The following is a 26,024-nucleotide window of genomic DNA, read 5'->3' on the forward strand; positions in this document are numbered from 1 at the left end:
TGTGCACGTTTTTGGAAAACAAAGATTGTATTTTTTTTTTTTTTTAAGTGCTCTGAATGCTTACAAAGTAGTACATTTTTATCCTGGAAGCCAAAATGTTCCACTCAACAAAGTTTAGCTATACAAAGCGCATTCCCTGAGTTTGGTAGACTGTACTACTGCATTATTGCAGCCTATAGAGTAAAAAAAAAAATCATATCCACTCGGCTATAGTTTTATCAGTGTCCTGAAAGGGGACAGGAGAAACTATTATGTGAAGGTAATGCAATGGCTCAGAGAGAAATTCTGCTTGTCTCAAAAAAGTGCCCTTCTTCATTTTCACCTTGAGTTATCACCACTGGTTTTCCAGCACATTGTTTTTTTTTTACTTTTCTGGGGGGAGTGTTGGAAATTATATAACTTTCCTAATAACTTTCCCAATTGTTTTAACTCATTTTTATAATTAATTGTTTCAATGAATCATAAGAAGTCACATTTTCCACTCTGTCATATGCCACTGTAGCCAGCATTTAGCAAGTGCTGGGAGGAAGGGGTTAAAACTGGAAGATTTGGGGAGGACAGAATAGTTCTGCTCAGGATGTCAGTGTGGGAAAACTCTCTTTATTATGCTTAGTGTTGTTTACCTGTATGGGGGAAGCAGGAATGCTGTGTAGGGACAGCACACTCATACACATACTTGAGCCTCCTGCTGGGAGAGGGAGATCATGGAAGCACAGCCTTGGGACAAACTGTGCATGCCTGAAGCCCTTTGATGTACCAGGGCAGGCAGCGAGCCTCTGCCCATCCTCATGGCCTGCTAGGCTGAACTGAGGTGACAGAGCCTGTATCCTCATGTGCTTCTCTTTCCTAGGATGAGCTAAGTCTGACAGGGCCTGTGTCTCTGCCACCCAGTGTTGTCAGGGAGGCAGTGAAATAAATCCACTCTCTGCACTTCAGCTTGGGGCTTAGTGATCACCCCGGTTACCCCTGTGCATTGATTCACACAACAAGGTTTGCCACTAGCGCTCTAAGTGGGAACACGGTTGGGGAAAATTACTGAAACCTTAAGTTTCACTAAAACAACTGTAAGAAACCTTGATATCCTTCAGTGATCTCAGACCTGGGCAAGAGATACATCTGAAACTGGACACTAGGAATGCAGAATTGATGAACCACAAGGACATTTTGTAGAACCCTGAGATAAAGACGAAACTTACAAAGACAATTCAGCAATTGTACTGAAACCCTATTTACCTGGAAAAACATAATAAAAAACATGAAAATTTGGGCTAATTAGCATGAGAAAAAACAAATCAATCAACAACCAATAGAATACAGAAAAATAATTAATGAAGAGGACTATGTAAATTACAGCCAATGAACATTAATTTCTTTGTTTGCTAAAATGTACAAATAGTGAAAAGTCTTGAAAGTGCTTATGCATGTTCAGGGAAAGAGCTGGCATGCATCCAGTGCTGTAATAAAGTCATGCCTGCAATCTAGTACTAATAATAGTGTTAGAGAGTTTGATTTATGCCAACCTTTTCAGTGACAGAAGAGCTTGTGAATTTAGTAACACACAAAGCAAAACTGTTCCAAGAGAAGCACCTAGAGCACCTGATTAATCTTGTAGCTCATTTACTCATCCTCTTTATTTTCTTTTTTTGAGAACTTTCTCTAAACACAGCTGTTTTATCGTTTTGTTGTTGAGCTTCAAAGCTGAAGGAGCTGGGCTTGTTCAGTCTCAAAAAGAGACAACTGACAACCAGGGTCTTCCCAGGGTGCCAAGCAACAGGACAAGAGGCAATGGAAAGAAATGAATGCACAGGAAATTGTACCTGAATATTGAAGAAGAACTTCTTTACTGTGCAGATGACTGAGCACTGGAACAGATTTTGGAACAGAGAGGTTGTGGTGTCTCCCTCATTGGAGATCTTCAAGAACCATCTGGATATGACCCTGTGCCATGTGCTCTGGGATGGCCCTGCTTGAGCACAGAGGTTGGACCAGATGAGTCAGTGTGGTCCCTCCCAGTCTCACCCATTCTGTGATTCTGTGATTCTGTCTACCTGTGGTTCCCATGGATCCACAAGCAACAATCAGCATTTCATATCAGATAATTTTGTTAGGGGATGGAAAGGAATGCATGATGGCAATGGGACAAGCAGAGTCAGCTGAGGAGCTGTGGTGAATTCTTGGTGACAGGACCAATTTCACAGAGAGCAATGCTGCAAAGGATGCAGGAAATTAAGGAGGCTTCTTGCTCAGATGCTGCTTCTGTTTGCCAATTAGCAGCACTGCTACCAGTGCTTCCTCCTTGGGTAACAAGCCTTGGCATTGCCAAGTGCCAGCCCTTCCTCTGGGAGCCCCAGCAGGAAAGCTCAGGAACGCCTAACCAGCACTGCGGGTGGCTGAATCACAGGACAAGCTGAGAAGGAACAAAAGAGCAGGCAAGAGCTGGGAATTCAGAGGTCACCAAAGATGTCTTGCACGTGGCAAACCAAAGGGGACAGGCAAGGTGGAAACTGCAGGGAGTTACTCCTTGCTTGGTGTTCTAAGTCGGTTCAGGGCTGGAGCATAAGTGAGAAAGAGGAGCTCTGATCGGATCTGATCTGATCGGGTCCAACTCGGGTCTGCAAAGAAGAGAGCGTTCATGGCACAGACAGGAAATCCAGTGCTTTGAACGTGAGGTGAGAAAACACAGGAGAGGGACTGAATTTATGTAGCTGCAGAACACTGAGGAAGATGCAAATTGTCTCTCAAGCGTTCCATAACAAGGCTTTTTCTGGATGACATTGTTTGGCCTTATTTAAATACGAATACTCTATTTGCATTTGTTAGAGGAAGTTGTCATTCTCACCTTAAAGCTGGCTAGCTACACATATCGAAGAAAGAGAGGTAAAAATGCTTAATTAATGTTGAGTATCAGATAACTGATTCCATTTTACTGATATGAAGTATATTTAGTGCAGTCTGGACGTTCTCAGATGAGGTGAGAAAACCTGTTGGCTAGCAAACTATTACTTGCATTATTGTGTAAAATATTATAATCCTGTATTTTAGGAATGTTCCTAATTTTACTGTCTTTGAAAAAAACGATCTGCAAAGTGTAGTTCACTTTTATGAAAATTTGCAACAGTTGGTGCTGACCAAGAGAGGCCAGGAAACAAAGTATAGAATTACAAGAGTAAATATTTGTTCATGTGCATGACGTATCTCAGCCAAACTGGGTCACCCTGAATGTGGTTTTGCACAGGGTTCTTATACCCTTCAACCTCTCCAGTAGAACATGATTTCACTAATAACTAAGACCCACACTACTGATTTCTAATAATTGTAAAATTTTGCCAGGCAACTGCCAGCCTTCTTGCTGCTTGTCTATTGATCCAGATATCCCTGGGGTGACTTTTGCCAGATAACACTGGGAGGGTTTCAAAGACATATTACAGTCACTAGAATTCTGGCTTTATCTGGGTTGTCCATGGGTGTCCTTTATCTTTCATGGACAGTTCTATGCCTTCAAGAAGCAAAATCCCTATTGCCAGGGCTGGGCTGTTCTTTAGTTTGTTTTGAGTATGAACAAACTCAAAATCTCCGGTAAAATTCCACTATCTCATTCAATTTCAGTGTATCATGTGAACTAATACATGGTAACAAAGTGAATACATGTTCATATTACAAAGACTGATTGATTTAACAGTTAGGGAAGTAAACTTTCATAACCCTACATAATCACCATTGCAGAATAGCTGACACCAGTCAGTAATTGCAAATTGTCCCTGGTGGCTTTCATGGGATCCACACACACATCTTCCAACAAAACTTCAGTGATCACTCATGATTTTTAGCCCTTTGTTTTATCAATAATAATCTTTTCTTCTTTTTTTTTTTCAGATAGAAGCTTTCTTAGCTGTTCCTTTCATGAAGTTGAGAGTAAAGTACCTTTGATCATCCTTTTTACCTTTCACTGAACCTTTTCTACTACTATTCTATCTTTCCTGAGCTGAGGGAAATTAAAAACTCAAAGTGCTTTTAAAATATGTTTAACCATGAATTTACATGGCAGTATTAATCTGTTTTGTTCTCTGCTTTCTTTCAAATCTCAGCATAAGGCTTATTTTAATCAACTCAATGAAGCACTGAAGTGAGATTTTCACAAAAACCTTTTCTAAGGCCAAGATTTTGCTCCTGTACAGTACTAGTCAGCTTAGAGTTGATTTTTTATTTGAAGTCAGGACGTTTTTCTTCACTGTGCATCACCTTTATCTATCCAAAATCTAATCTGCCATTTTACTGTCTAGTTATTCAGCTGCTCCATATCCTTCCCAGATCTTTAGTGGGTTTTTGTCCTCAGGTCCCTCAATAGCTTGGTATGATCAGAAGGTTGTCACCGGAGTGCCCAGCTCCCTTTTCAAATCACTTGTATGTTGAGCTGGTGCAAGCACAGATTGATCCAGCAGTGATCCTCATCTCTATGCTACAAGGACCACACGCTCCCTCCACCTTTAACCAGCTATTCATGCCAAGAAACCTGGCCTTATGCCATTGCAGTTTTGTTTCTTCGACAGTCATTGTCAAAAACCTTCTAAAAATCCCGACCGGCTCTATCAGCCAGAAAACTTTCTTCACAAGTTTAAAGATATTCAGTAAACTACAGTGTTCCAAACTGCCATTGAGAACACTTTCTTACATTGCTAATCAAAAGATCTTGAAGGCAAGATCTCATTTTGGAACTAAAACAATTATAATTGAGAGGATTCTTCCTCCACAGACTTCCCTGTATATAGCTTTTCCTTTTCTTTTTTTGTGACCTGAAGAGCCTATCCCAAAATCCAAGATCCCTGAGGATGTATGTCCATGCCTAGACAAAATCAAAGACTCTAAAATCATTCCAGTAGAGAACAGATTGGAAAATGCGTCACAGCAACAGAGTTCAACTTTGAAGACATGTACCAAAAAACTTCATTCCAAAGACCTCATCTGGCAAGACTTCGGGCCCTGTGTTAGACATGGTTTGTTTTTAAAGGGGAGCGATTTGATAATGCAGTGACATCAAAGGTACTTTACAGGCCAATAGGCAGTTAGTTAAATCCTCTTTTTTTCCCTCCAAATTTTGCTAAGAACACTTAATTTCAAAGGACATCTGGATTTCATAGAAAGGATATGAAAATACACAACCACGTCATCGCAGTACTTTACTGAGCGGTGCCCGTGAAATGCGTGCCCACGCTACACCCTGACGAAGCACAACGGAATCGAAGGGATGTGGGGAGGTTACCGGGAACAAGGGCGCATCCTTTGGCCCGTTGTGTCAGGGCGGCCAGCGGGCACCGACCCGGCCGGGCAGCCCCTCAGGGGACTCCCCTCGCTCCGCTCTGCGCGGCCGGCGGGCAGGTGCGGGCTCGGTAGAGCTCTACGCGCGGCGGGCGGGGCGCGCTGAGGTCAGTTCCGCCGCCGCGCGGGCGGGGGCCGGGCCGGGCCGGCGGCGGGGGGCTCGCTCGCCCTCCCTGCCGGAATGAGCGCCGCAGGGCGGGGCGGCAGCGGCCGCGCAGGACGCGGGGCGGCGCTGCGTTCCTCCTGTGTCCGGAGACAACGGGAGCGGCGGCGGCGGCGGCTGGCGGGGTCAGCGCCCAGGGACGCTGCCCTTCCTTCATCCCCCTCGTCCCGCTCCGAGCCAGGTAAGGCCCCGGTCCCGCGGCTCCCGCCGCCCTCCCTGCGCGGGGCCGCGGGGCCCGAGCGGGCGCGGCGCGCGGTGCTGCCCCCTGCGGGCCGGCGGCGGCAGTGCGCGGCGGCGGGCGGAGGTTGCGCGGCCCGCGCAGCGCCCGCCCCGCTCCGCATCCCCCGCGGCGCCGCGCTCGGGCCGCGCACGGACAGCAGCGGCCGGCGGAGGCCGCCCTTCCGCGGAGAGCCGGCAGCGCTGGTGCGTGGGTGGGCTGGATGCCCAAGGAAAGGAGGGTTTTGGTGCTCGCTGTCTCGTGGACGCCATCAGGCCGCTTTGGACTCGTCTGGACTAAAGCTGTTGTCCAGGTTTGTCGTCTTGGTCATCCAGAAGAAAAGGAACTGTCGGGTTAGTAAACGTATTCATGAGCAAAATAGAACATCCTGTGTTTTGTGTGCGGATGAGGTTCTTTTGAGTGTTTGGGCATAAGATTGGCTTAATTGAATTCCATATTGAATTTTGTTGCAAGACAGTCTATCATTGAAAAGTGTAACATTGGACATTGAAAGTAATTTAGAGGTATAAACCGATTTTCTTCTAAATAAATAATCCAGTGTTATCGCAGATGTAGCCAAAATGTCTTGCAATGTACATTTAATTTAAAAAGTCTGCTTTGTAGTTAAGATGACTAGTGGTGTTTTACAGGATTTTTCTAGCAGTCTGTTGTGCATTGTTACTGCAGTAGGTGGTTACAGTCAAGGCTCTTTTCTTGCACGTACAAACAGTATGTGGCTAATTTTATCAGGAATGAAATCTGTGGAAATCAATTTTAACATCTTCATGAATGCTTTGGAGATGAGGGTATGGAGGGATATGTGCTTTTAATGGGACTCTTGCCCCTCTTCTCCCATTTTCTTCAGTGCCATACTTCCTTGCTGTATTTCCTACAGGCCTTCGAGCTCAAGAGTAGGGTAATGCTTTATACTAGTCAGTATGAGCTGGGTATGCAGAAGGACTTTGAAAATCGTTGTAAATTGTGTGAATTGATGAAATGAACAGCACAGATTTAAAAAAAAATTGATCATACATGTAATGATAACCAACTCTATAAATGTCTCTGAGCACTCTAGAATACTGCTTTTGATACAGTAGTTATTTGGTAATGCCTTGTTTAGCTTTTTGCAGGAAGACCACCAAGCAGTTGAATGATATGACTGAAATGTGTCTCTTTCAGACACAAATAAAGCTAGGCCTTGTTCCTAGAGCCGCAGGGAAGCAGACCTCCATTTCAGTAGAATGCTGCATGGTACATGCATGTACCTGCATCCATACAATGCTAAAAAATGTTGGTAGATTGGACAATTTTTCACTTATGCATTCAAAAAATAGTGATTTCCTTTCAATCGGTGTTTTGCATGACTTTGTAAGTAATAAACATTTTAGGTGTAATTGATTTTTTTCTGTAGAGTGAAAAAACTGTATATTTTTAATAAAAATGAGCTCTAAAACCTTGGTGCATGGTCCTTGCTCTTCTTAATTGTCTGCATTGTCATTCTTCATTCATTTTGCTTTGAAAAACCTGGTGAATTTCAGCTGAAAACCAAGAACTGTTACAAATGTTTGATTAGCTGTTATTGTGAGACAAAATGGCTTTTTAAGAAGAAATACTTGTAGACAAAATTTCTTTGGTGCATTTGAATTGTTTGTTTTTAATACAAAATTAATTCTTTTAATTAATGCAATATGTAATACTTGAGTGAAGCCCTTTGACTCTCTCCCAGTCATTAGGCCTAAAATTAGTGACTGGTAATTGGCAGCCATGTAGTTGGGTCAGTAGAACAGTTAACTCTTCTGAACAGAGGTAGTTAACGTTAAACAGTCAGTGTGTATATATATGTGTGTGTGTATATATATATAAAAAAAAATATATATATGTATAATTGCACAATACAGGCAAGGTAATTTTAAGTATCATAGAGATTGAAATTTTTCACAGTGGCACAAATTTTATACACTGCATCCTCCTGATGCAGTGATGCATAGTGTCCTCCAATTCTGTTTAAACTTCTTTTTCTTAGGGATGACTTATATGGGCTTTTCAGTACCAAAGCATGCCCTGATTATTGGTTGCAGTCTGTGATCTTTGTGCATGAGAGGTGTGTGCTTTGCTGAAGTAAGGGCTCATTTATTTGTTCACATAGGCTAAATGCATTCTGCTCATCACACCCTTTTCATTGACAGCAGCATGTAGTTTGAACTAAAGGAACCTAAAGCCATGGAATGTACATATTTTTCTTTGAAATGATGAACTCATTTTTGATGTATTTGAAGTAAATAGAAATTTCCAGTCTGACAATGGCCACATCAGTGGTTTGTAACCTACTGCAGTGCAAAAACCCTTGTACTGGTTGAATTTGGCAGTCAGGCTGCAGAGGATGTTTCGTCCTGTTTTCCTTTGTTTCAATGCATCTTTGTTTTTTAACCTTTATGTAGCTGGGATATCCAGAGTTTGGAATGCCTTTTAATTTCCGTGCATCTGTTAATCTCTTGTGTCTTGAGCAGCAAAGTTACTGTTGTGTGAAAGGTGGAAATGTTCGTTTCGTTGAATGCCTGACCTTTTAATGTCACTGAATTGCAGGTGTTCGGTAGGAGTGAATGGGAAAATTTGGTTTATCTTTCTTGTTATGTCTTTTTTCCATGCACTTTTTTTTTTTCTCTCCAAACTCTTCCTCTCTATTTTTTTTAATGTTTCCTAATTGGGTACTTTGTTGTATTTCTTAATATATTTTTTTTCTAAATTAATTCCTGTGAAGACAGTAACTGGAATTGACTTTGACACTCTTAGTGTCTCTTATTTCATTTCTCAACCATCCCATTCCTGTGTTTGCCATTGAGACTCTTTGTAGAGTTCGAGGTCTTCCTTTAATGATATTTTTGGGTTGGTCTCTGTGCACTGCATATGATTATAACTCGAAAATCGACTATCTATCTTTTAATTAAATCTTCTGAAGCATGTTTCTGCCAATCCTTCAAATACCAAAACAAATCTTTAGGGGAATTCCTCCCCCTCCCCACCTTCCCCAGTGGTATGGAGTGAATGTATGTAATGTTCACCTCCCTGTGTACGCTGATGATCTTGGCTTTCTGAAATAACTAGAAAAAATATTTTTTTAATACAGGCATGAAATTACGATATAACTTTGGCCTTGTTTTATCCAAAGTAAGTATAAATTGGACCTATTTGTATCAAAACCTTTGTTATTAACTGGTCAGTGTTCAGGGTATATGGTAAAAAACTAGCTGGGAAGACAGCAGAGATGTTACTTTGACATCAGCTGGTTATTGAGTTTTGATTTTTTTTTTACCTTTTACTGGGTCTAGCTGAGGTGGAATTAAATTTCTTGAAAGCAGCCTGTACAGTGCTGTGGCTAAAACAGTCTCGATAACACACTGGTGTTTTGGTTGTTGCTGAACAATGTTTGCACAATGTCAAGGTTTTCTCCCCCTCCCCCCCACTCTGTTGAGTAGCCATGGGGTGGGCAAGAGATTGGGAGGGCACAAAGCTGGGACAGCTGCCCAGAGTTGGTCTGGGGATAGTCCACATCATACAAAGTTGTGCTCAGCCATGAAAACTGGAAGCAGAGGGGGGTTGACTTTCAGGGTGCCTGCTGCTTGGAGACTGGCTGGGCTTTGGTTTGCTGGTGGAAGGTGGTGAGTGATTTCCCTTATGTCACCTCCCTGCTTCTTTCCTTCTGTTTGACTGCCTTTGTCCTGACCCATAAACTTTACCGTGCTGCTTCTCTCCTTTGCTCTCCTTGCTACTGAGGGAGGAGAGGGTGGGACAGCAGGAAGCAGCTCTGTGGCTGCTTGGCTGCTGCCTGGGACCAACCTGGAATGCAGGCACACACCAATGCTTGAAACCTGCATTCTAGTGACATGGTATTTGTCACAGGTCTGCATGAAAACATGGTTAAACCATGGCAGACTTTCCTACCTGTTTGAATTAGAAAAATTTGGAAGGATTACTAGCCTGTTCTTTGAATAACCTCTGTTAAATTTTTCTGGCATAGTCTTGGATTGAGAAGCCCAGAACTTTTAAATTGAAGTCTTCTGAAAATGTTGGACTGTGTTTCTTGTGCTTTCTTGCCCTTTAAAGGTTGTGGATTCTTTTTCATGTTCTCCCATAAAGTGAAATCTACTGAGTTTAAAAAATACAAGAAAATTCTCTGGGTTTATACTTTTTCTTTTTGTGGTCAAGGATGTTGATGGCATAAATTCTCTATACTTAGGTTTCAATTAGTTCACATGGAGGGCAGTTTCAGTATTAATGGATAGATGTTAACAGTAGAAAAAGGCAAATGCTGATGCAGCTTCCCTGTTTCCTTTCAAATGCCATGTTACTTTTTCTTAAAGCTGCATAAAAATGCATAAAGCATATTTGGTCTGGATCTTGAGCTTATGAAGATCTCTTATCATCTTTCTCCTGAAACAGAACAGTGGATGTCCTGAACATAGGCCTACCACCACACTTGTGTGTCAGCAGGTTAGTCTTAAGTCTAGAAAGGGGTAATAGCCAGGGAAGGATGTTCCATCTGAACTACCACAAACGTTTTGCTTTTCAGTCTTCTTTAGAATCAGGGTAACAGAGCACATAATGTCATCCACATTAGAATTGCTTGAAGAAAATTCTCCAGATGATGATACAGCGGTCAGGTATACTTCCCTCCTTCCTGCAAGGCTGCAATTGATTTGTTTTTCAATTGTGTGTATTTTCACAGCTGTCTGCATTGCAATGAGACAAGATTACTACAGTTCTAGAACTGCCCACTAAGGGGTTTTAGTGTACACCCATCCATCTGCTTAAGAGTTAAAAGCTTGTTATGTTGTCCCTAACCAGTTTTCTAACTTACTTTTACTGATGCTTGTGGCTACAACAGAACACTTTGAAGAGCCCTGTATTTAGGGCAGCGTTGATATAGCAGTTACAGATACTGATGGAGTACAAGGAAGGTCATGGAATCACTGAGTGGTTTGTTCTGGAAGAGACCTGGTTCAACCTCCTGCCATGAGAAAGAATGCTTTCCACTAGACCAGATTGCTCAGGGCTCCATCCAGCCTGGCCTTGAACACTGCCAGGGATGGGGCATCCACAGCTTCTCTGCACAGCCTGTTCCAGTGCCTCACCACCCTCACAGTAATTTCTTCCTAATATATAATTTAAATCTACCTTTCTTCAGCTTGAAGCCATTCCCCCTTGTCCTATCGCTGTGTGCCCTTGTGAAAAGTCCTTTGCCGCTTCTTGGAAGCCCCTTTCAGTACTTAAAGGTGCTATAAGGTCTCTGTGAAGCCCCCTCTTTAGTCTGAACAGCCCCAACTCTCTCAGCCTGTCCTCATGGGAGGAGTGCTTCAGCCCTGTGATAAGCTTTGAGTGGATCCAGAGGAGAGGTGCTGAACATCTTCCTTGTGTTGGGGGCCCCAAAGCTGGATGCAGCTGCAGTTCAGGTGGGGTCTCATGAGATCAGAAGGGGAGAATTGCCTCCCTCAATGTGCTGGCTATGCTGCTTTTGGTGCAGTGCAGGATATGGTTGCTTTCTGGGTTGTGAGCACATAAGATGCAGAAAGACCTTCTTGGATCAGATATTTAGCCCTGTCAAGCCACTGGGGAGATCACAGAATTATTCAGGCTAGAAAAGACCTACAAGATCATCAAGTCCAACCTGTAACCCAGCACTGCCAAGCTAACCACTAAACCATATCCTTGAGTGCCCAGTTTACGTGTCTTTAATATCCCCAGGAATGTTAACTCCATCCCTAGGAGGTAACTCTGCCACTTCCATAGGTGACCTGTTCCAATTATTGACAATCCTTTCACTGAAAAATTTTTCTTAATATTCAATCTGATTGTGCTCTGGTGCAACTTGAGGCAATTTCCTCTCTTCCTGTCACTTGTTACCTGGGAGAAGAGGCTGACACCCACCTGGCTACAGCCTCCTTTCTGGTAGTTACAGAGAGTGATAAGGTCTCCCCTGAGCCCCCTTTTCAGTACCCCCAGCTCCCTCAGCCACTCCTTGTAAGATTTACTCTCTAGACCTTTCACCAGCTCTGTTGCCCTTCTCTGGACTCGCTCAGGCGCCTCAATGTCTTTCCAGTGCCATAGTTTAATTTCTCGATTACCACATGATTATTGTGATGGGAAGGTGCTTAAGTGAACTCAGCACTGTGCTTTTGGAGTCCAAATCAGGCCCTGATCTCTGTAGGTACACTTGGTGAGGATCTGGACTTCAGAAGCAGAAGCCTTTTGTAGGGTGTATTGGAAAACAGGAGTAACCTCATGCAATTGAGTCTGTTCGTGATTGCAAGTGTGTGCAACAGTATAACTAATGATGTTAGAATATGAAAGGTGTTGATTGGACTTCATGTATGTCTCAAAAGCCTAATTTGATTGTTTATTTTCCAAATAATAGTGGTTTCATAATCTTGCCAAAAGCTTAAAGGCTGAGATCTTCCTGTTAAATATAGTAGAGAAACAGAGTGCTGGAACCTGTGGGCCAAACATATTGCATGTGTTAATTTGGTGTTTTACAGTGATATTACTGATCTCCCTCTGCCTTATGTTGCATTGTTTATTTTGCTTGATTGATGTTCTGTTTTATTAGGATGAAGTGAATTATTTATATGCTTGTCCACATATATAGAAGTGATTACGCTGTAATATTAATAGAAGAAAAAGTAATTAATTTTGCAGCCACAGATTGTTTTGACTTCATTGCTTTGAGAACATGTGAAGCATAAATCACATCTTGTTACAAATTAGTGTTCAAGACTGTTTGTATCTGAAACATTGGCACTGATTAGAAGAGAACTTCCTTCTGCATGTCAGGAATTTCCATGCTAGCTTAAAAATTCTTTTATTTAAAAACAAACTAGTAGTTCTGTATTTCTAGTAACCATCCTAGTCCCATTCTGTTTCCCTGCTATTCACATATGAATGGAATTTGCATGTTTCATGTTATCTTGTCCTGAGTTGAGGGCTATATATGAACTGAAATCATATTCTGCTGCTCAGTTCTGTTATCAAGTATCTTGTTTGGCTTATAAATATGTTTCTTAAGTGTAAAATTTTTCATGACATGGGAGAAATACCATGAACTCTTCAGGTTTTGATGCATAGCAGATAATTACACGAATTTGGGAATGTTTTGAATGAGAGCAAATGTTAAAGGATTATTTGATTTGGTATGTTTTAGAGTTATTGGTCGTATATGCAGAATACAATCAGTGGTATGTTGACAGTAGACTTGCACTCTGTAATTCAGCTGTAGTCCACTAATAGTTCAATTATTAGTTCATTGTATTTCAGTGATCATTGAATCTTAATTGACTTAATGTTCTGTTTTTTATTCTTTAGTGCTGCAAGCTGATCGACTAAGAACATGGAATATAATATGGACGCAGTTGCTTGAACATCATTTCTTCCAAAGCTTGTATTCTGCAGATTGGTAGCCTGAATGATTGATTGATAAGAAATATACACAGGACTAATACCAAGAAAACATTCTGTCTGTTGATGCTGTGTTTAATGAAAATGATGCAGAGTTGCTTCATCTGAAATGCAGTTGAAAAAAATGAGGGAAATTTTACCAAGATTGTACTCTGGCCAAATTAATGATAAAAATAATTCTTTAACTACATCCCCAAAGCAATCTGATGATAAAACAAATCTATCAAAAGGGGCAGATGACCAAAACTGCTGTTACCAAGGAACTGAGGCTGAGAACAATAAGTTGTCGCTGATAAGCTGTATAAAGTGCAGAAATGTTCAGAAAATTTCAGTGCAAGATATCGAGAAGCATAAGAAGCTTGAGTGGACTGAAGACAGAAATTTCATCTGCAAGAAGTGCAGCCATATTAAACCACCAGCTTTCGATTTTGTTCCTGAAGGTGCCAATGCTGCAGACTATGAAAAACGTGAAAGAAAAACCCCAAGTAAAACCCAGAAAACGTTTAAAGTAAAAAATTTTCTTCCAGGCAAATACTACTGTGATAAATGCAGATTTTCAACAAAGGATCCTTTACAGTATAAAAAACACATAGGGCAACATGAAGAAATTAAGTTTCTTTGTTCCCACTGTAGTTATGTATCCTACACCAAAGGAGAATTCCAGAGACATTTGGTGAAGCACACTGGAACCTTTCCGTATCAGTGTGAGTACTGTGAATATGGTGCTGTTAGACATGACTATATAGTTAAACATACAAGAAGGGTACATGAAACACCCAGAAAACGCCTGTCAAATACTCTCATGAACCACAAGCAAAAGAAGCAGAGTCAAAGCACTTTATGTAAAAAGCAGAAGTACAATAAAATTCCTTTCCAAAATGAACTCTCAAATTTGCCTTCAAATAGGGTTTGTGAGATTCCAAGTAAAGCAACTAAAACAGTCTGTTCATCTCAAAATGTAGAATGTAGCATAAACACATCATCAGTCCAGGATAAGACAATATTGGAGCCATCTGAAATGAGTGTATGTGAGAATCAAAGTGTGGAGGTTGAGGTTTATTCTCCAAAAACAGAGCCTTTACAACCTGGGATGCCTTTAACAGTAATTGCACCGTCTGAACTTGTAGTTCCTTCCAACTGTTTAGCTCAGATAGTAGAGCTAAAAATAGTGAATGGAGCACAACAGCTGGTTCTTAAACTAATTCCTATGAAAGAAGCAACTTACAAACCTGTGAACTGTGCAGAAGAGGAACTTGAGAATCAAAGTATAGAACGATCTGCAGAAGTAAAAAAAACATCTGTGTGTCAAAATGAGTTACTAACTATGGAAGTGAATGTAAACAAATTATCTAGTGTTAGTAACCAGCTTAATTTGGATAGTGCATATGACAAGAATTCTGAATGTTTTTGTTCTTCTGATTCTCAGCTCTCAGGCTATAGCTCTGTATCTGTACAGAGGGAAGATACATCAAAATTATGCCTTCATTTGGTGAAAGGTATTGATGTCCATTCAGATGTAATAGAACTTTGTTCCCCATCTCTGGTGAAGAACAGTGCTGAAAAAAAAAGTGATCTTAAATCCACAAAGGGGAAAGTAGATGGAAAAAATAACTTGCATAGTGATCTGTATAGTTATGAAGAAGGTGAAGATACATACCGTCCAAAATACGCTTCCGTTTCTGAAGGTAAAGGTTCCAAGAATGTTTCAATAGAAGCTGCTCAGGATAGCAAGAATTTTTCTGCTGTCCATAAAGAAAAGGATACCTTGTCTGTGAAGAGGGTTGACAAAGAACATAGGAGTCTACCAGTCAGCTCTACTGAAGCACATTTGGCTGGAAAGGGTTTTGATAAAAAATTTATTACATCTTCTGAAAGAGGAAAAAACCTTCAGATTACTAAAACTCCAGCTTTTGAGGATATAACATCTGGCTTGAGCAAAGTAAAGAGAACTGAAACTATAAGCCAAAAGAGTAGTCATCTTCTGGAATCACTTGAGCTACAAAAGATGGAAAATAAAGGCAGTTCTTTTGAAGGACCTGTTATTTCATCTGTATTTTCTCTTAGCTCTGGGACTGAAAATGTTCCAGAGGATGTCAGATGGGATGACACAACACGCAGGAAGAAATCAGCAACATTGCTGTGTAGAAAGATTGCTCAGCTCATGTCTGCTGCTGAACCTAACATGAAATCCATGCCCATGAGATGTCAGGCTTCTAGTAAAAAGTTGCTTTTGCCTCAAGAAAGTTCAGCAAGCTGTGAGGGAGCTGTTTGTGCCACTGAAGTGGAACAACCTGCGACTTTGTCTGGAGCACATGGTGGAAGAAGTGTGATTAGTAGTGAAGAACACAGTGAAGATCAGCTCTTTACATTTGCAAGAACTTCTAAAAACAGGGTAACTAAAAATTCCCATGTTGCTACCCCAGTCTTTATCCCCAAAGGGACAATGCTGACAGTGCTGAATGCTACTAGCAGTCAAAGCTCATATGGAATAGAAAAGGGGGGTGAAACATCAGCTCCTGTGCATCGCAATGAAATGTTTCTGCCCCGCCCGGTCCCCGTCAGTGTTTCTGAGGCACTCGGCAGTAATTTCCCATGTTTGCCTAATCAGAGTGAACCAAGTGCTGAGTCCCAAACTGTATCACTCAGGCAAAGACCAAAGCGAGAGGCAAGTGCTAAAAATAGCAGCAAGCAAACCGGTGTACCATTTCAGAAAAGCAATGATGTGAGCAAGCAAAGCAAGCCCTATTCAAAAAGTCACAAAAATAAGGCAAAACAAACAAGTCTCAGAGAACTTCCTAAGAGGAAAACAAGAGCTCAGTCAGAAACCACTTCAAGTTCTGATATGTCATACCTGTTGACAGCAAGACGTCTTCGACTTCTTCCTCTGAAAACGAATCAGTTGATAAAATGCCCTCGTCGTAATCAGCCAGTTGTGGTACTAAACCATCCTGATGTTGATTCACCAGAGATAATTAATGTCATGAAGACTATCAACAAGTATAAAGGTCAAGTCCTGAAAGTAGTTCTGTCAGAAAGGACAAGTAGTTGTCTTGGTGTCAAACGTTATCGAAAGCGTCTTACTCTTCAGAATGCTGAGACAGGAAACCAGACAAAAAAGCGGAGTATGCTAAAAATGAAGCTAAAAAAGACGCACAAAAACAATTACCAAGTGGTGGAAACTTCGCCAGCTGAAGCACTTCGGTGTCTCTTTAGGTGTTGGTTTTGTGGGAGAGTATATATGGACCAAGAAGAATGGATAAGTCATGGACAGAGACACTTAATAGAGGCAACCAAGGGCTGGGATGTTCTTTCTCTTCAAGCAAAAAAACGTTAAGTGAGAGCCTAGGGGAGGTTTCCCCTCTTGCTTTTAATGAGTGACACTAACTTGCTTGAAATGGAGGATGGAAATAACTGCTTTATTTTGCCAAAAGTCCTCTGCTGTTAGCAAAGTGAAGAAGAAAGTAGAGGTACAGAGAGATAGAGAAGCTGATAGTGAGGATTAAGCACCACTTTGCACTCTTGTGATTGAAATTTGTATTGGAGGTCAGCTTCATCTGTTCCATAGGAGAAATTTGAAGAAGATTTGCTATGCAAACATCTTTCTAGTTACCTTAGGATACTGTGCTGTACGTGGTTTGTGCTAGGTCTGTATGGATTAAAATCTTAGGTGATGAGATCTTTGTAAATTTAACAGGATTTAGTTTGCTTTATTACAGCATGGTGTTTCAGAGATCGAGCACATCTGTATGGAAATGCACTTTTGGTCCTCCGTGGACAGCAAGTGTAAGTCATAGGTTTTAGTGGCAAATTAGGCACTACACATAAAAAGTAAAATTTAAATGCAAGTGCTATGTTTCAGTGAAATAAAAACACTTCTGCTGACTTCAGAGGAGGTACAAGGGTGTCAATGAAAAAATCTATGGAATCAGTTACTCCTGCTAGGTCAGATAGCACAAAGAAATTTAATTTTGTTTAGTACCGAGTCTTTACCTAGACTGTATTGTGTAGATGCGAGGGAGCAGAACACTGAGGATTCTGTGCCATCAAGCCAGAGATACCTTCAGGCTTGGGTTGATAGTGAAAAGCGCTTCTCTAAATGGCCTCAAGGCTGTTCTGAAATAGTATTAGCCAAACATAAACTGTGTACCACCTCGTGTGTGATAGAAGCATTTACAGACTCGGTATTTGGTTAGAACTCTAGTTGGTGAGGTTATTTACTAGGGAGCTTGTTGGAGACTTTTCAAACTGAAAAGCCACGTTGCACAGCTTTTACATGACAGTGTTGAACCAGATTTTCAGTGCAATCTTTCATCGTATTTAAGAATTTAGATGTTGTTACAATTTATTTTTTGTAGGCCTCAAATTCATACAAGCATGTGCCTAGTTACAGATTATGTCTGATGTGTACTGACTTCAGTGCAGTGTAAACATTGCTCAGTTGCTTAAACACTTCTCTAAATCAGGGCCAAATGACAGCTTTTTAGTAAAAAAGAGGGATGGATGACACTGAAGTTACTGTTTCTGTGTGTGAGCTGTGGATGTTTCTCTTCATCTTGTCAATTTTAAATCATTTTAGAATCATTTTAGAATGAAGTATATTGAAGCACATACTTACAATTAAAATAATGTGTTACAGTTTTAGAAATATGAAAATCAATACTGATTCTAATGCTGGATGTGTGTTCTATGTTTGAACTGGGACTTCTCTGGTAAACTGGTAGTCCCTAACTCTTTTCACTGATGGTGCATTTTTGTAAACAGTTTAGCTGGGAATATTTTTTTATATACTCCAGCAGATTATACATTGTTTTGATAAAATATTTATCATATCTACATTAGAATGTAAATATTTTAAAACTACATCTGACTGAGGTTTACTTTCAAAACCACTTATTGCTTCCCATAATTCTGCAATACAGTGTTAAAATCCTTCCGATAGCTGGTGCTTTAAGTCAGATCTTTTCATTGTGTACACATGGAAAATTTTTGTATCATTTGTATCAGACTAAACTATTCCACAGAACAAACTTTGTTTTTCCTGTTTTGTCAATAATAAGGAAATGACAGTTCTCATTTTGTATTCAAATGGAATTATATTTTTTTAGATGGGTACACTAGAGGGTTCTTTCCCCCCACTTCATACGTTTTGATGCCAAACCTAACAGTGCTATTTGCATTTTCAATGGTGAAAATAGTTTCCATTTTAAAATTATAGCATAACATATAAAATGAGTACTGCAATAGTTAACACGAAAAACCCCATGGTTAGCATTCCTCCTTTGTTTTTATTCCTTCAATACAGGTTACTGGTTACATTAATTTTGTTTCTGTAGAAGCTACCAAATAAATAGTTTTGAATTTCCTTTGTAAGAGTTGTCACTGGCAAAATCAGAACATTGCTCATGAAAGCTGTACTGGGGGAAATGGAGAAAGTGTTGCTGCTCAGCTTTGTGGATTCTGGGTGGTTTAAGTACACTAGTAATGCTTGTTTTCTGTAAGCAAGTTTACTGTTTGCTTTAGTAAGCATCTGCAGAGCTCTGTATGTCACTGCCATAATCTGTTACCTAATTGTTAAACCTTGGGGTTTTTTTGGTTTTTAATTTAGATTTTTTTTTTTGTTTGTTTCAACATGAAAACCTTTTGTAAGTTAAATTGCGTTGTGGTTATGAAATTCTTAAAGCAAATTATGTCATGCTTTTTGTTATGAACTCTGCTAAACTATTTTAGCAGCTTCTGTTTTGTTACTTTTATTAGATAAAATTATGTCAGAATAATTTCCTTCAAGTTTAACAGTGTCATCAGTTTGAGAGAAATAATTTACAGTGGATTTTTTCTTCCCTTTTGACTCAGCATTCAGAAATAAAAAGGTTGAAAGAAAATAACAATCAACTGCTGAATTTTTTTAGAGCTAGTATGTACCACTACATAGTACATCATAAATTGGGTTGGAATGTTGTGGTTTTGGGCTTGAGTGGTTTTGTTCTTCTTGTTCCTATTCTATAAGGATAAAGTAACTGAGGTTCTAAAGTAACTAGGTTATTGTAATATACCTTTTTTGGTAAATTACAATAACCTAGTCAAACTTCTAGTATGGTTAGGAAGGTTATTGATGCTGTGCAGATATATCCCTTCATGTACATATGGAAGTGTAGTTTGCCTTCATATACATACAGAATTTAGCTAGGCTTCCAAAACTCAAATTGTATGAATAAATATTTCTGTTTTTTTTTCTGGAAAAATAATCACAATCTCATGTTCTTTGGTCATACACACTAGAGCACGTTTTCTTGCTGATTTTGAAGTATATCTGCTCTTTCTGCTTAAGATTTTATCTCTACATTCGCATATGGTTTGAATTCAAAGTGACTTTGCATAATGGTCCTACCATGCAAGCATTTGAAGGCTCAGGTATGGCATACAAGTATCTGCCACTTAAGCTGAAGAGTAAGTGCTTTTTGAATAACAGAATTTACATAATTACAGCTAGCTTTAAAATTTCCAGTGCCTATAAGCATCAACTGACACTAACTTCAGTGGCAGCTGAGCACAGCTTGTTGTTGAGCAAACATATGCACACCACATGAAATTGTTAGACAGTGAGAACTGTCTAACTGTTAGTCTGTGACATGCAGTGTTTCATGTGTATTTTTAAAGCAAGAATGTTTATTTAATGACTGTGGTATACTTTATTAGGTTTTGTTACTTAGCAGAGTTTAAGTGACATTAAGGTAAGCAAGGGCAAGTTTCATTTTCATTTGAAGTTAGAAGATAGAGTGCAAGATAAACAAATTGGTCAGTCGTCAAGGTATCAGGAGTTGGTCTCAACGCCTTCCTATGAATTAATATGTTAACATATTCTTTACTTGTATCCTCAAAGTGAAAATGCAACCATCACAAAATGGAGCAGATCTGTAGAATGCTTCATTATATTATGGGGAGCTCCTTGCTCAAGAGGCGAATCTGATTTTTGAGACGTTTCAAGAAGTGTTCTATTTATATCTGTACGGATGAATCAGCGACAGTAAGGCAGCAAAGGTCAGCCTGCCTTGAGTGGATGTGTGAGGTGGCACTGTCCATATCAGCAGGCCTTGAATGGATGTGTGAGGTAGCATTGTTCTCTGTGGTTTCCTGACTGATCCTTTCCGTCAATGAGCGTTATGGGAACGGATCTGTAGAAGTTAATGATCTCTTCCACGGAATTAAATTTCTGTGGGGGGAAAGATAGTAATCAGTGACTGAAAGTAAAATTGCTAGATGGTTTATAACAAACAGTAAAAGACTTGCAAATGACAGTCTTAAAAATAGGTAACATTTTGCATGGAATTAGGATTAGATGAAAGCAGTTCTAAAAGGAAAAGCACCATATTGTGATCCTCATATTTCTTTTTTGTGTCTCTGTCATGTGCAGGACAAAGCAACTATCTCCTTAGGAAAAGGATGCAGTGTCACCTATAAAAGGTTGTGATGCCAGATGTGATGATAGATATTGAAATGAGGAAGCAGCTATAAATTATTAGTTTTTTTCCTGCCACAAGTCTTAATTAGCAGTACATGGTATTTTACACTACAAGTTTTAGTGTACCTTAATAAATGTACACTTTGTTTTCCCATTTAGTTTATTGAGACAGTTGCTATAGAATCCCTTTGAAGTATGGAGCAAGAAGCATCTTGTTCTCTCACACCCAAAAAAATGACATTCTCAGGCAACTCCTCAAGTGATTAAGGTCTGGTTCAAGGTTGCTGACCTGATCAAAGAGCAAGAGAAAGCTACACAAGGTGCTTATTCTCATCTGCCCTAGTGGAAGAATCCCATTCCAATGATTAGCAGTCCTTCAGTTTAAGTAGTTCTCTTCCTTGTGTGTACTTTCTAAGCTCTCATCACACCATGAAGCTCTCATCATATCAGTGTTTTCCTCTTGAGCTAGTCTTTGTATTTATTGGTATTAAACCACCAGAAATGAGAGCTTACTTTGACATTAATACTTATCACCTATTTATATAACATTTGCTGTAAGCATGGCTCGTCATTGTACACTTGGTGGTGTCTCTCACCCCCACCTGATTCACACCTAGTTTATAGCAACAGAATCTGATTAAAAATGTGATTTGGGCAAACTGTTCCTGTATTAAGATGAAAATTGTTTGATCTCAAAGCTAGTGTGGTAATTTTTTCAAGTTTTGTTTTGATAATTTTTACTCAGATGCATTTGTTTTACTTTGCTGTTTTGTCTTTGCTTATGTTCAAAGTCACCGTTGCAGCTGAAAACTGAGGCAGAACTGTGGTCTGTATTTCATGCCTTATGAAAGTAATCCTTTTTTTATTCTAATTAACTCTTCCAGCAGCAGTTCTTTTCCTGTTTTTGAATGTTTTCTGCTGGTTGGAAAGTCAAAAAGTCTACAATGATTGTTCATCTGCTTTGGAAATTTAATTAGGCTTCACTAGGTTAATGCCACATTGTTCAATTTTCTAGCTCTTTGCTAATGGGTAAAAAATGTCTCAGAATGTTATGTCCTCGGCTCTTTTAATGCAACTCCACATTTTGTTAGGTGTAAAGACACCTAAAAACATAAAGATGAAGAAAATTCAGTATTTGATTTGTTTCTCTTCACTGTGTGAAGGAAGAGACTCAGCCCATCTCTGCTGTTGTAGGAATTTCCTATCTGCAGGTCTCCAGACTGTTCTGGGGAGATGGGAATAGTGTCTCAAGGGTTGCTTGGGAATTGTGTTGGGGAGGTGGTGTAACTCTGGGCTATGTTGCACATCCTGAGCGAGCCCTTTCATCCCTGAGGTGTCATTCAAGCTGTGGACAAGATGCTTATCTTGGTGAGTTGAAGGTCTGGCTGTTTGTTGTGCCCCTTTTCCTGGCAGTGAAGTTGACAGAACACTGTCGCTGGGAGGCATTGTGGAAGTGCTCCCTAATCTGCTGGGGTGGGCCAGGCCAGTTTGGTGGCTGCTGAAGGTGGGTGCAGCTAATCCTTTTAGCTCACATGGAAATGAATTGAGTGAAATGGTGTGACTGCTGTGACTTACAGTTTGAAGATGAAAGGTTATCTGCAAATGTAGTGGTGAGGACGGAGAGAGTATCTGTGGCTGGAACAGGGAGATCCAGAGATACACATCAGGCTCTGCTCTAAACTTCTGTGTAAAGCAGGCACCAAGCTGAAGAGAAGCCTACTTCTGTTTTTCATTTTTACACATTTTTCACTGCATTGGGAGTTGAGACTGATGCTACAGACATGCTAAAACTATGTATTTTGCATGTGGCAGATCTAGTTTTGAAATGGAGATAAGAAAAATACGTAAACTGTGTTGTGATTAGCTTTAAATATGAGCAAGGTTTGTATTTCATCATTTTCCAAAGAACTATGCAGATGAAAAAAGCCAGTGTTACAGGGATCTCTGGATCTTTAGTAGTGAAATTGTCTTGAGTAGAGAAAGGCAACAGCCAAGTAAAGGGTGCTCAGTTTTGAATGTAAATTCCTAAATTCCATATATGCATCATTTGGGGATCTGATCTTTATAGCTTTATGTAATTTGGCCTTTAGAAAGCTCAATATAGTATTTTAAATATGTATGTAGGTGTAAACATCTGTGGCTAAATAGCCAGTAAAAATGTAGCTCCACTAAGAGAGTAAGGGATTTTCTTTTTTTATCCTTCTGTTTGTATTAGAGTTTGATACTAATTTAGCTGCATGGAACCTGAGTTTTACCATAAAAATCTGATGATCAACCCTTTTTTTCTCTCCTTATGACCATACAGGGCCACTTGGGAACTAATGATAAAAGCAGTCATGAGAGTTAAATGAAATACATTTTAAAAAATAACTGTTAATTTAAAATCTTATTTGGTGATATAATATGTTAACAATTTGTAGGCTGTATAGTAAAATCGGAAGTTGCAATAAGATACAGAAAACTTTGAATAATTATATTTATGTGTGAGAAAAATATGTTTTTAATGGATGAAAATAGACTAATTCAGAAGTGAAAACACACTGCAGAAAATCTGTTAAGACCAAACCTCTGAACAAAATCACCAGCTGTGGAAAAATGTAATAGGTCTGCACATGTTTGTTAGTGTTTAGTTTTCTTTCTCATTAGCTGGTGAAGAGGGAATATTCAGCTAATCTAGATAGAGCAGCTAGGTCTGGCTGCACTGCAAAATGTGGTGTAACAAAGGGTATCCCTGCAGAGGGCCAAAGCAGAATGCTCTGGAAAACTTTTAAATGAGTACTAAAAAATTACAGGCAGCAATTTTCTGTAATTCACAGCCTTACAAAGTGTTGTCACTTTCTTTAGGAAAAAAACCTTAGATGAGCTGCAAAAATTGAGGTGAGAGTTTTCAAGAAAATGCCCTTTTGGGGAACCCTGTGAGACTGCCTGAGATGCAAGAAGCTCTTCTGAGCAATGTTGGTGCCACTGATTGTTCATTGCTGCATATGTGCTTTGTGCCCTGTTCTATTTTCGTGTCTACTGCTGAGAATAATGCATAGGAGTGGAAGATTGCCATGTTTGTGATTCCCTGGCACAACACTTAATTGACCAGCAAAGCAATTCTGATTTTTTCTGTTGTGCTTGATCCAGGGGAAGATTTGAGTTAAAGAGAAAGAATCCTCAAAGAAGGCGGCATAAGGTAGGCAGTCATGATTACAGATTTGGCCTGGTAGAGCCAAGTCTTAGCTGCTCTGTGTGTTGTTAACTGGATGCTTAGAATCCTTGTTTTGGAGCTGTACTTTGCAATTTGACTAGTCAGTCCAGACCCACTGTTTAAGATATGTACTGTCTGTGCAGAAGTTGGAACAAACAACAAAGTCTTATATTTTGGTATTTCCTGAGATGGGAGGGATTGTGTTCTCCTTCCTTTTAGTTCAGTAAAAACTGTTCGTGTACTGTTCAAGCAATTTTGCAGTTACCTTAATTGTTAAAACTGTTAACCTAAGAAAATTTAATTCTGTGTCTTTATTCTCTAGTGAGAGCACACATATACTAGATTATGCTGTAGTGTACCTTATGCCATTGTTTCTGTTCTGAGCCTGTTTGTATTAGAGCCATTACAGGAAGACTAAACAATGTCAGAACCATGGAAAACTAAACTTGCTTTCTCCTAAGTCATACTGAAATTCCAGGAAATCATCTGGGAGTTTCAGTTCAGCAATGCAGCCAGTGCTTTACAGAATACTGATGGTCACTACAGCAGCACCAAGATGATGCAGTACAGTTCCTGACTTGTGCAACCATTCAGCTTCCAAACTGTTTCACTGTGCTTGCATAATGAAGGATTTTTTCCCTCCCTTTATCATTAAACAAATGTTCCTGAAGAACAACTTGCCAGTAAACATTGTTCCTCTTGTGAAAGCTTATGAATCCTGTCCCAGGTTTTCTAATAAAAATTTTAATATAAATTTTGGACCCATCAAATGCCTTAAATCAGCTTGGGTCTTTTGTGATTTCAGGCTTTTTAAAGTCTAACTATACAAAAGGTAAGTTCTGAAAAGTGTTGACATACATGAAAAGAATGTGATTGAAGATTCAGCTGCAGAGTGTTTGCTGGTTCACCTGAGTTGGATTTCTGTTAGTGATTTACATAGCTAATGACCCATAGGAGTTTGTTGCTTTGCTTTTTTGTTCTGCAGCTGAGCATTCTTTAAGTTTTACGTTGTGTTTGTCTTTTTTTTAAATCTTTTTTTGTTTGGTTCTTTTGTTTTGGTTTGGTTTTTCGTTTATTTTGTTTTGCAAGTATTGCATTTTTATAGAGTTGACTTTCAGTTTTAATGATTTTTTTTTCTTGTGTGAAATGTTTGCAGATACAGTGTTTAAGAATCAGACTTTTATCATGACTATAACTGAATTTAATTATGTAAAGAAGCATTGCTCGTCTAAAGGGATTTTCTAATTGAAATTTACCATATCTGAAAGACTGATTGCTAGGGACCCACATGATTTAATTGCTTCTGAATATCCATGACAACTGTTATCCTATTGCTTCACAGCACCAGGTCCTGCTGTCAGATTATGTGGAGCTTAAATTATCACAAGTTTAAAAATACCCTAAAATAATATGTATGCCAGAAAAGGTAGAACTTCTCTTTCATTTTTACTTTGCAGGTGTTACTTAGAGTAGACAGAAGTATTGTAAGTACTTGGGAGATTTTAAAATTGATTAAAATCTGAATTTGAGCATGGTATGCAAAATTTGGTATTAAATTATGTTGAAGCTGCTTGAAATTTGAGACATACTTAAAATGAGGGTATTGTAAAAGAAACTTTAATGAAACAGCAAGTTTGTTATGTGGGAGAGTTTGTAACTAATATTTAGTATTAAGAACTCATGAAGTCTAACATAAAAGCCATGGGCTGAAGCAGCAGATGGGATTTTACTTACACACTCTCCTCTGAGCCCTGTTCCCAAGGCGTACTGTTGGCTTTCTTCCAGAAATCGTACTTTAATGTTGTATACTCTTCTTCCATAATAAACAACCAAAACGTATGGCTCAGCCTTTGATTTCTTTGAACAATCTCTAACCAAGAATGTCTCGTCCTGAATGATACAGATGTAAATTATGGATTGTATGGTTAGTTCACAACAAAACTTGTAAGCCATTGTGGACAGTTTACAGAAATTTCCCCCCAGGAGTTCCCATCCCATGTTTTGAGATAAATGGTACTTACAGTGTTTTTCTGTAACAGGATCTTCTCTGCTTTATGGCGATCATATTCTCCAACATACCACTCACATTTGTTTAAATCCTTAATTTTAAGATAGTATAATCAGTGTATAGAAATTAACAACAAGCAGAAGAAAAGCCAGATTGTATCTAATCTGCATTTAAAGCACATGCAGCACAGTATATAATGGTAATGCATCTATATTGAGAAGTCCTGTT

The 26,024-nt window shown here is 39.5% G+C and overlaps 1 protein-coding gene across 1 annotated transcript; it reads left to right on the forward strand.

Moving 5' to 3' along the window:
- The first annotated feature begins 5,483 nt into the window (after positions 1-5,483).
- Positions 5,484-18,967, forward strand: ZNF518B (zinc finger protein 518B). The gene is made up of 2 exons (XM_084204454.1): positions 5,484-5,657; positions 13,047-18,967. Exon 2 carries the CDS (start codon positions 13,249-13,251, stop codon positions 16,471-16,473), a length of 3,225 nt encoding a protein of 1,074 aa, XP_084060580.1. The 5' UTR covers positions 5,484-5,657; positions 13,047-13,248; the 3' UTR covers positions 16,474-18,967.
- Positions 18,968-26,024: the final 7,057 nt, after the last annotated feature.

Source organism: Fringilla coelebs (assembly GCF_963513975.1).
Source record: "Fringilla coelebs genome assembly, chromosome: 4".
Classification (NCBI taxonomy): Eukaryota; Metazoa; Chordata; class Aves; order Passeriformes; family Fringillidae; genus Fringilla; species Fringilla coelebs.

Excerpts from the sequence above, each read along its gene's own strand:
- ZNF518B (XM_084204454.1), top strand. The coding sequence starts at position 13,249 with ATGCAGTTGAAAAAAATGAGGGAAATTTTACCAAGATTGTACTCTGGC.